General features: G+C 43.5%; 2 protein-coding genes across 4 annotated transcripts in view; both read left to right on the top strand.

The window, feature by feature from the left end:
- The window catches only part of PIK3AP1 (phosphoinositide-3-kinase adaptor protein 1), a 121,524-nt gene extending 118,586 nt beyond the window's left edge, over positions 1-2,938 (top strand). For all 3 annotated transcript variants that reach the window (XM_044935402.2, XM_044935403.1, XM_044935404.2), the window contains exon 17: positions 1,619-2,938. In XM_044935402.2, coding sequence (XP_044791337.1) covers positions 1,619-1,676 — 58 coding nt within the window. In that variant the 3' untranslated portion in view covers positions 1,677-2,938. The remainder of the gene's footprint in view (positions 1-1,618) is intronic.
- Positions 2,939-9,902: 6,964 nt separating this feature from the next.
- Positions 9,903-11,554, top strand: part of TM9SF3 (transmembrane 9 superfamily member 3) — a 58,846-nt gene continuing 57,194 nt past the window's right edge. The window contains exon 1 of the mRNA XM_025274151.3: positions 9,903-10,182. Coding sequence (XP_025129936.1) covers positions 10,084-10,182 — 99 coding nt within the window. The 5' untranslated portion in view covers positions 9,903-10,083. The remainder of the gene's footprint in view (positions 10,183-11,554) is intronic.

Genomic DNA, 11,554 nt, shown 5'->3' with positions numbered 1-11,554 from the left:
TTCATACGGCAGGTTGGGGCAATGGAAGGAGACTGTTTTCTCTGGATAAAGAGACAATCACACAAAACCATCTACTCCCAGGTGCTGTAGGACCTCTTGAGGATATCTGCTGTTATTCTTTTCTACTTCTGCCTCCCTCTCTGCCTTCTGAGATGGCCCGTCTTTTCCCAACTCCTTTATCGTTTCCTTGACCTATGCAAAACTTGCATTCAAGAGACATTTAATAAATATTTACTCATCGATTCATTCAATCAACTATGTAGTTCCAGGGTAGCACAGTTCAATTACAGCACTTGACAAAGCGCTCTTTCTTGACTTATTGACTTGCTTCCAAGAGAATTAAATATTGGTTTTACAGCACACATATGGAAATACCATCTCGATTGTTGAACCTCTTGTAAATATATTCCCCCAGGTCTATCTGGAGTGTCATTTAGCACTGTTCAAAAACCATCTAGGCAATGTGGAGGGAGGCTTCTAGGAAAGTGGATGTGGAGTTGAGACAACACTGAGTGATCCCAAGTAGAAGTAGTTGTGAGAAGCTGACTTCAGAAATTCTTAAGTCCTCTCTCAAGGATCTCCCTACTGCAGTGTGTCTGCTGCCTGGCTGCATATTTGAATCACTGGAGTTTTAAAATATAGATTTTATTATTATTTAGGTGTGGCAAGGTCAGCATATCAGGAGACAACTACCATTGAATAGGTGGTTTGTTATACTCCTAGATCTCAAGAGGAGGCGGGCACATTATGCTGGGGTGGGGCACACAGGAAAGCCCCAGGTTTAGGCAGAAGGGCAGGTAGGGCAGAAAGAGGGGCAGGAACTTTTCTTGTGGGTTCTGCAGGAAGGAACCAGTGAGGCAGCCTAGGCAGATTTGGCAACCCACTCCAGTGTTCTTGCCTGGAGAATCCCAGGGACGGGGGAGCCTGGTGGGCTGCCATCTATGGGATCGCACAGAGTCAGACATGACTGAAGCGACTTAGCAGCAGCAGCAGCAGCAGCAGCAGCAGTTTGAGTAATTTCTGCAGGCTTTGGGGCCCAGGGGCTGTCTCCAGTTGCCCAACACCTGGCCCTGGGGTGATTAGTGCAGGTGGATAGAGGCCTGGACTTTGAGAGTCCCAGTGCTGGAGGTGTTTGGGATATGGACTCTGGATTGGTTAGTTTGCATGTGAAATGTGTGCTAACTGCAGGCTGCTTAGAGGAATTAGCCCCCCTCAGAGGGGCAGGCCTTCCAGGATGAGCCAGGACCCGGATGTCAAAGCTTCACAAAATAAACCACATGGTTAATACAACTGGTTGAAGGAGGAACACTATTTACATGTTGTCATGCTTGAGCCTTATCCTCCAGAGATTATGATGGAATAGGTCTGGGATTGAGCCTGGGAACTGGTATTTCTCAAAGCCCCCCACCCGGAGTGATTCTAATGTTGGCTAGGATTGCAATCCACAGATCAGCATGTATGCCACTGAAAGGTCCGTATGTGCCTCCAGTTTTATTAATTGAAGGATGTGTCCTTTGCATAGTATACCATAGTATACCAAGTTTGCAACATATCATGGATTCCTAAGAAGTAGTTCATCAAATCTGTTTGATCATAATTGCTTTGTCTTCCATTTCAGGCCTCCGACCAGGGAGACCTTCCATCCTCCTCCACCTGTTCCACCCAGAGGTCGCTGATTCCACCTCCTAAAGGCTACCTCCTTCTGGACTTTGAGACTTGCAGTTTTCAGCCTGTTAATGATGTCTTCATGTTGAGTTTTATGGCCTGACTGCTGACCTTAAGACCCACTCTCATCACTGATATTGCTGCGGCCCTGCTGGTTTGGGCTTACCTTGAAGAAGATATTATTAAGGCGCAAAGAATCAAAAAACTAAGAACTTCATTCCCCATCATCTATTGATCCATATCCTCGTTTGCCAAGAGGATGATGACTTAATTGGAACTGGACTAATTTTCATGTCAGGAGCCTGAAAAGATTGATCAGAAATGTACAAGTGATTTTACAGAAATGCACTTATATTAGGTCTTACTTATTTGCTAGTCCAATCTAACTTCTGTGGTTATGATTTAAAACTTACAGTATTCAAGCAAGAAGGTATATCCTAATTTTTAAATGATTCTCCAGCTTTTCTGTAGCTTCAGGAGTGTGTTTAAATGCCAGGGCTGGTCACATACAGCAAACTCAAAAGGACTTTAGAGAGGGATTAGTCCTAACTCCTTTTAGATAAGAAGGAAAATCTAATTTCACTGAAGCCTGGAGCCAAGAGTACTCAGTTGGTTAGAGGAAGAGGTGGGTCTAGAATCTGGACCTGCTGATTCCAGGTCATCACACTTCCCATATCCAAATGGCCAAGCTCTCTCCCTCAAAAGATGCCCAGATGTAGAAATGTGTTCAGTGACTATTGACCTTCTAGAAGTTTCCTTTTTCCATATCTCCCAGGTATGGAACTATCAAGTATTTGGGGCATTTATAATTCAGTATGCTTGCCAAGGAACATCTAAAAATGGTTGGGAACCAGAAGCTTGGCATGCCAGGGACCCCACTTATTGCTCTGCATACTTTATAGATCTTAGTTTTGGCCATAAGAGACAGGGGGGGATCCTTGAATTTCACTCTGCTGAGGGGTCAGAAGAAGGAGAAGGAAGAACTTAAAATAGAAATAGTCCTCTGTTTTACTATACACTTGTTAATAACACCAGGTTTGGGAAATCTGTGCAGAGAATGTAGAGCCTTAGGTATATCATTAATTTTGAGTTCCTAGCACATAAATCTACCTTGAAAACACAGGTCTTTAATTTGATGTTTAAATATACAGTAAAATTAGTGTCAGACCCATTTCTTTAAAAATTATCAGAACTCTGATAGTTCTCCATGAAATTATTCTCCATCCCACACAAATATATAAAAACTATACTATTAAAGATCCATTTAAGTACAGTTTTATTGAGTCCTTTTCTAATGATGAATGGTTCTTTTTCAGTCGAATTCCTCAGTTCAGCAAACAACGATTGACTGAAGTTAATAGCTTCTGGGATCTTGGGTTTTTGTTTTTCTGCTTTTTTTTTCCTGACATAAAATACACTATTGGCACTGGCCTTGAAGAGAGTATTTGTGCAAATTACCTACCACAATTCCTGGCACACAGTAGCTGTTTTGGAATGGTCCCTTTACTCTCCTTGTCACTTATCTGGGAGAAATAAGGAAATATGAGATAAAAGGAGAACAAGAAGTGTCAGACTGTATTCCTCTTATTTATAGACAGTTTCTATTTTAAGCATGCTTGATTTGATAAAGCTATACTCTTAAAAATATTTAATGCCTCTAAGCCTCCTTTTGGATGCCAAATTTAATTTTTTTAAAGATTCTTTGATAAATAAACATTTAGATCAGTAACATGGCAAAACCTACTGCTAGCCAATGGTGTTACCATCTTTGAATGCACATCACTGTGCAATATTGAAATATTTTATGGCATTTTATTCTTGCAGGAAAATAAATGGAAAACATAAAATTGAAAGTACTTATGAGAAATCTGGGTTTCATAAATATGGTACACTTGGGATGTGGGCTGAAATGATCAGGAGTACCAAGTCAAAAATGGCAAGTCTTAAATCCTCATTGAATGTTCATTGAACATCCAAAATGATTGTGTGTAAAAGAGGAAAATGAAAATTTGTATGAAGCATGGGGACCATGTTATCAAGGAATATCTCTAAATGATGGGGTGAAATTTTTCGTTCTCCAGAAACAGAACCACTCATTATAATTTAAATTTACTCAATTTCCACACACTCAACCTTAGTATAAATTTTTAGGAATACAGTATGTAACAAAACCATGAATTTAAGTACAATGAGAATCAGAAACTAAATTGTAACTAGGTATCCAAAGAGACAGTTAAAAAGTTCCCTACATGATGCCTCTCCTTCCCCAAGATTTTACAAACTGGCTCAATAGACAGTGAAGCTGTTAGTCATATTCACTGCCATTGCCTTTGCCTTTCTAACTGTGCAAGGTACATTGTCCTCCAGTTCCCAGTCCAGCACTGTTCCTTCATCTTATGTTAAAACCTGTGAGCAGATAACCCAACTATATGAGCAACAAAGTATGAATACTGAGAGACTCTAAACAGGAGGTTTGTATTACAATCAAATAATTTAACTTGACATATTTAATGATGTGAATAATCCCTAAGGCTTTGCCATAATTAGGTAAAGTAATAGTATGTAAATGACTTAAATGAATATTTTTCATATCAAGCTAAGTTACCTGCTCTTTCCCCCTCCTTTTGTCTTTCTTTGTTATTAAAAAACAGGGATCCTAGTCCACCCTACTGCGATTTTTAGATCCCTCTCCCATTTGCTCCAGGAAGTAAGTTGGTTTTCTATGCTTGTCTTTCAAAGCATACTGTGTGGATTTGCAACTGGTTGGCTGAAGAAGCATTAGTAACGGATTTATTTCTAAGAAAGACAAGTAGCTAATTTGGATATCTCTAGAAGATTCATCCTAAAAATCGATCTTCAATTTTGAGGACTCTGACTGTATAAATATTTGCTTTGGTTTGATAAACAAATTGTATTCTATTCATTTCCAAGTATAATAAGTTATTAAGAATAAAAAACGGTCTTCTCCATTCATTCCTGTGGCTAGATACTATGTTCACCAGAGTGGTGAGAGGATGAGTAGGAGGTTGAAAGATATATTCTGAATTCTGAGCACAACTCAGAATTAGTTTTCTCATAGAAACTGTAATAAATCGTGGGTTCCCTGGCTAGCCTGCCAAAGCCCATTTAAAATGTCTTAGCTAGCCATGCAGTAAGAGATAGCATGATGAAGGGAAAGAACATTGGCTTGAAGTCAAGAAAATGATTTTATTTTGGACTGCTGCTGACTTGATGAATTCACCCACCTTGACTACCCATCATCTGTAAAATAAAATGTTTTGTATTTAGTAATAACCTAAGTCCCTTCAACTCTGTAAGTTTAGGACTAAGGCTAGGGGTGAGGAATCACTCATTCTGAAGAAGGAAGGAGGCAACCATACTGGAGTGATCACCTAGTTAGCAAGGGGTCTTATTATGTGGCAGCTCCTGTTCCATGCCCTCTATCATTGGTATGACAGATCAGTTAAAAGAAATGTGTGAGAAACAGTAAAATGGGAACTTAGTTGTATCATAATACAACTTATAATATTATAACTAATAATAGCCTTAGTTGTTCTTTGGTCTAAGAACCAAATGTTTTAAGTGATTGCTTCCTAAAGAAAGAATTCAAAACAATTTTAAAGTTCCTTGGTATCTAGAACATTTCAGCTAGAACAGAAAAGGTAGAGGCAGAAGGTGATAAATAGCAATAGAAAAGTAGATTACTAGCAAGACAAACATAACAAAGTAGAAAGAAGAAATAGAATTTCAAAGAAAAGGTAGCTGAGGATGGAAATCAGAAGATATTTTGTCATCTATAGACCAAACTTTTGATGGTCATGTTTACCAAAAATAAAAGATTGAAACTGTGGTTTTCTGGATCATTCGGTAGTTATAAACTCCTTAACCAATTGAGTCTTATTGAGTCTTACTAGAACTACCACAAAAAGGTTTTACAACCATTTTGGAGGGGTTGCCTTTCACTGGCATTTCCCCCTCAATCTTTTTGGTGTCAGGGAAGAAGGTCATTAATCTAGATGAAGAAACTCATGAAATAAGACTAATCAATGTTTTTCACTCCCCAGTTTGGCAGAACAACCCTGATTTTGATGGTGCCCTTGAGTACTAATGATTTTTTTTAATATATTTATTTATTTTTTGGTGTGTTTTGTTTGGGTCTTTGTTGCTCTGCATGGGCCTTTTCTAGCTGTGGAGAGTGGGGGATACTCTCTAGTTACTGTGTGTGGACTTACTCATTGTGGTGGCTTCTCTTGTTGGACAGCACAGGCTCTAGGCACATGGCTTCAGTAGCTGCGGCTTGCAGGCTCCAGAGCGCAGGCTTGATAATTACGTGGTGCGTGGGCTTAGTTGCCCTGTGGCATGTGGGATCTTCCCAGACCAGGGATCGAACTGGTGTCCAGTGTGTTGCAAGACAGATTCTTAACCACTGGGCCACCAGGGAAGCCCAGTACTAATGATTTTTGAGCCTTGAGGTCATCAGGCTCCAAGAATCTTTGAAGCCATATTCCTTTTCCTCTAATTAGTTACTTTATCTCCTATTCTTTCTTCCCAAGCCTACTTGTTATCAGACTTTTATCACCTAAAGCTATTTATCATTTCCTTGTTACCTACCAGAGTTCCTGGCACATAACAGGTGTCCAATAAATATTCCTTACATTAATGGCCCTATATGCTCTTTCCCTCATTAAACTTTCCCAAATATGCTGCCAAAACAGGGTCTGCTTTTCTCTTCTTGCTCATTGTTCATAATGCCTTTTGCACATTTGAACTGTTAGTCACATTTTGTGCAATTCCTTTTTTGTACACTGCTATGCCTGTTGTCCTTGGAAGGAAAGTTATGACCAACCTAGATAGCATATTCAAAAGCAGAGACATTACTTTGCCAACAAGGGTTCATCTAGTCAAGGCTATGGTTTTTCCTGTGGTCATGTATGGATGTGAGAGTTGGACTGTGAAGAAGGCTGAGCGCCGAAGAATTGAGGCTTTTGAACTGTGGTGTTGGAGAAGACTCTTGAGAGTCGCTTGGACTGCAAGGAGATCCAACCAGTCCATTCTGAAGGAGATCAGCCCTGGGATTTCTTTGGAAGGAATGATGCTAAAGCTGAAACTCCAGTACTTTGGCCACCTCATGCAAAGAGTTGACTCATTGGAAAAGAATCTGATGCTGGGAGGGATTGGGGGCAGGAGGAGAAGGGGATGACAGAGGATGAGATGGCTGGATGGCCATTTCGGTGGACGTGAGTCTCAGTGAGCTCCGGAAGTTGGTGGTGGACAGGGAGGCCTGGCATACTGCGATTCATGGGGTCGCAAAGAGTTGGACACGACTGAGCGACTGATCTGATCTGATCTGATGCCTGTTTTCTGTTATGTATGTAATGTTTCCTAGTTCTAAGTCTACACTCCCCAAATGAATACTTTTTCTTGTGTCCTCCCTCACTCAGTCGTATCCGACCCTTTGTGACCCCCATGGACTGTAGCCCACCAGGCTCCTCTGTCCATGGAATTCTCCAGGCAAGAATATTGGAGTGGGCTGCCATTTCCTTCTCCAGGGGATCTTCCTGACTCAGAGATTGAACCTGAGTCTCCTGCATTATTGGGCAGATTTTTTTTACAGTCTGAGCAACCAGGGAAGCCCTGTGTTCTCCCCACCCTCAAGCAATTGCCAACCTACTGCTCCTGACAATATGGAGCACATGCTTAATGCCTCAAATCCGTAGAGGCTGGTGATGGATGTTAAGCAAGAAACTACTCATCCATCTTAATTCAGCACTTACACTGCTTATTCTTCAATTGCCCATCATCACTTGATTCAAGAGCTGTGATTATTCATTCATGGAGCATTCACTGAGCTTACACTATGAGCAAGTCACAGTGCTAGGTGCTCTGAGGGATATACAAAGATGGATAAGACACCTCCTCTGACTTCTATTGCAATTGCTGGGGTATGATTCATTCAGCAATTAATCAGGTACTGCCTTTGTGATGCCTCTTAGACTATTTGGAAAGTGTTCTTTAAATCCTTCTATGCTATTTGACTTTTCACTTATGAATGTCTTCAGTAAATAATTATTGAATGTCTATGATGTGACAAGCACTGTCCCAACAGCTGCCATCAAAAAGGGTCAAAAAGGTAGTGGTTGCCATCAAAAAGGGTCAGAATGCAGTACAGAAGAGGAAATGAGACTATGGTAATTATGACATAAATGCAGCTGGAATCCTGAAGAAGGGATGCTTAACTTCCTGAGGGCATCATGCAAGGTTTCACTGAAGAGGTCATTCATTTAGGCCAGGAAAATGAGTAAACAAAAGTTGTCCATTCATTTCCATTCTAGGCAAAGGGAACATTGAAGAATCTAAAAAAGGGTGGATGAACGTGTATATACAACCGATTCACTTTGCTGTACAGCAAAAACTAATATAACATTGTAAATCAACTATACTCCAATAAAAATTAAAAAATCAAAAGCAAAGGTACAGAGGTATAAAAGAATCTGGTGTATTTGGGAAATATAGGGATGTAGCCTGAGCAGAGATCAGTGCGAGGTAAAGTTGAGGAGATAAATTGGGAACTGATTCTGCAGTTGCATGCTAATAGGATTATCCTTTAGGAAGGAATTTTTTTTTCTAATTACACATATAGCACATACCCATTGTATAAAACACTCAAATATTGGCAGTCACATACACTGTTAATGGTTTGAGTCATAATCTTTCAGATTATTTTCTGTGGTTAGACTAATATCATTCAAAATGGAATTAGAGTCTATACTTGCAAATTTTTTCACTTAAAATTGTCTCTTGGCTATCATTCCATGCCAGCATATACAAGTCTACTTCATTTCTTAAAATGATTGCATGGATGGCAGTCCATTAGTAGGAAGAAATACTGATTCTGGGGCTTTCTTGGTGGTTCAGTGGCTAAGACTCCACACTCCCAATGCAGGGGGCCTGCGTTAGATCCCTGGTGGGGGAACTAAATTCCACGTGCCACAACTGAGTGTTCATATGCTGCAAATAAAAAACCCAAGTGCCACAATGAAGACCGAATACAGCCAAATAATAAATAAATAAATAAAAATATTAAAAACAAAAGACTGATTCTGAAGCCAGATGCTTGGATCAAGTCCTTCAGTAACCACTTAACCCTTCTGTGCTTCTGTTACCATTTCTGTAACATGAACATACAGTGCCTGTTGCCTAAGGATTGAATCAATACATGTGAAGCGCTCAGAATAGTGCCTGGCAGATGAAAACATTAGCTGTGATTTCTTGATTTATGTAGACAATGTACCAGGAGTATTTTAAGCAAGGCAGTAATATAGTTAGCTTTCTTCATAGAAGAATCACTCTGGTACCTGTTGGGGAGGATAAATAGGTAAGGACGACCGGTAATAAGAATCCTATTAGGAGGTTGTTGCAATACATGGTGAGTAAGGTGTGGACGACTGGCTGTTACTAGGTGGGGAGAGGAAAAATAAATTCTTTAGATACTTCTAAGATAACAAATGCTAGAACTTGTTGACTGCTGATGGCTGATAGAGACAACTCGACTCCAGGGTCCAGATGTTTATATATTTGACAAATAACTTTTGAGTTTCCACAATGGGCCTGACACTGTTCTAGTACATGTCAGTGAACAGGGTCTCTGCTTAGGAGAGAAGCTGATTCTAAAAGGTGTTTCTATCTGTGGACGGGAGATTCAACAAATAAACCAACAAGAATTGTAAAAAGATTGAATAGTAGAGGTTCAATAAATATTCTGGGATTTTAGGACACTCATCCAACCCGGCACCAGTTTAGCAACCTCTCTTAATGATGATTATGGAGCTGGTGATTCATTCTCGGCGGGAGCCGAACTCCTGTGAGGGTTATTTGATCTGATCCCCGCAACCGAGAGGGGGCAGGTCAGACTATTACCCCACTTCACAGCCGAGGAAAATGAGGCCAGGTACAGTTGAGCGTTTTGACCCAGGTCGCACAACTCGAACGGAGGCGGCTTCGGCCCTGCGCTGAGGGCCAGGCAGCCGCAAAGGGCGCGAGGCCGGGGCCAGTTTGCGTGCCGCCGACCTTAGGAGCCGGCGGGCGGACCCGCCGGACCCTAGGGCGGCCCTCAGAGGCCACGGACTCGCGCCTCCCGGGCGGGGCGGCCGGCGGCGGTTGCGGCCCCGCGTCGCGAGGCACTTCCGGCGTGTGCCGGGGTGGCCGGATGACGTGGCTGAGTCAGAGGAAGAGGCAGGGAGGCGCGGGGGGCGGGGGAGGCTCCGGAGCGGGCGGTGACGGCGGCGGCGCGGAGGAGCCAGCGGCTGGGCCCGGGCCCCGTGCGTCTGTCCGCGCCCCGTGGATGCGAATCGGCCGCGGCGGAGGCGGCGGCGGAGGAGGAGTCGGTGGGCCGGCGCCGGTCCGGTGGGAGCGCGTAGGATGAGGCCGCTGCCGGGCGCTCCCGGCGTGGCGGCGGCCGCCGCGCTGTTGCTGCTGCTGCTGCTGCCCCGGGCCCGGGCGGACGAGCACGAGCACACGGTGAGAAGAAGCGCTCCCTGCCGGCGCGGCCGCCTCCGCCCGTTCCCCTCGGCCCGCCGCCTCGGCAGGCCCGGCGCGGCCTGGACGGCCCGGCTGCCCGGCCGAGCCCCACGGCCGCCTTCCGGTTGGGCCTGGCGGAGCAGGAACCCCGGTAGCGGGGAGGAGGCATTTCCGTGTGTTCCCGGGACAGGACTCCACTCTCGAGTGCCTGGGCCTCCTTTCCCCAACCCGGACCTAATGGCGCCGAACCTCTGGGTCCAGGGGCCCCGGGAGCAGGGAAAGAAGCGGAGTCTGAGGGTCGGGGCTCACTTGGCCGCGGCATTGGGGGCCGCAGGCAGCCAGTCTCGGGGCTGGTGTCCCCCAAGGAAGGGAGCTGCGCCCGTGCTGCTGGGGGGCTACGACACGGCGGAAGATGGATGCACCACCTATTACTCGTCATACACTAACCAGGAAATATCCACCACTTAATGGTGCTCACCGGCATTTATTTCCCCCTCCTGCCCAAACCGGAATCTAACCCTGGCGTGGGGACAACCTTGATAAACTTGAGGTGAAGAGCACTTTACACGTGTACAGGCCCTCAGCCACCCGCATCCGCCTTGGAGGCCTTGTAACTTTCTCCTCACCTCTTCTGGCCCCGAGATGAGGCTCGCGTCCCAGTGGTCTCTAGGGCAGCTTCTCATTGTGCGGGGTCTTAAGTTGCCCAGCCCTCTTGTCTTGCTGGGAACAGTCCGTTTTTGCATTTAGCCTAAAATTGACCGACTGTTTGTTTAATTGGCATTTTCCACATCAAAGCTTGGATATTAACGACTCCTCTTGTGACTTTCACTTAGGAATGTAATTCAGTGACTTTCTGAATGGTAGATGTGAGCAGAGCAGTGAAGTCATGTAAATTAGAGGGTGAGTGTGAGTAGTTTGTGTTTTTAGACCTTAACTCATTTATGATACGACTTTGCATGAGAGGTTGTGTAGTACTAAATCTGAAAGTCTTCTGTCATTTCTGACAAGTGAGGAAATGAAGCGGCCAGAAAAGTCTGTAGGTTAGCTGTGCTCTTCATTTAGTAAGTTCTAAACTTTGAGGTGCAGCAACTTGAGTCACAGCAACTTCTTATCTGTATATTTTTTAAGTCCTGGGCTCGGTGACATTTTTGTACTGTATTTATGACTTTTCACCTTAAGATAGTTTTATTTGCAGGTTAAATAGTTTAAAAACTTGTCTCAAAGAGTAAGAAGTGTTCATTTCCAATGGGCATTCTTTTGGCCAATGAGTACTAATATTTTTCCAGTTTTTTGGGGCACTTTGGAAAAGTTACCATGTAAAACTCGGAATTGTCTCTTTAGTTCCACCGTACAGGCATATAAGCTTGAGAGT

This window comes from Bubalus bubalis, chromosome 23 (genome assembly GCF_019923935.1).
Source record: "Bubalus bubalis isolate 160015118507 breed Murrah chromosome 23, NDDB_SH_1, whole genome shotgun sequence".
Taxonomy (NCBI): Eukaryota; Metazoa; Chordata; class Mammalia; order Artiodactyla; family Bovidae; genus Bubalus; species Bubalus bubalis.
The sequence above is the reverse complement of the archived record's forward strand: the minus strand, read 5'-3'. Positions and strand labels throughout refer to the sequence as shown.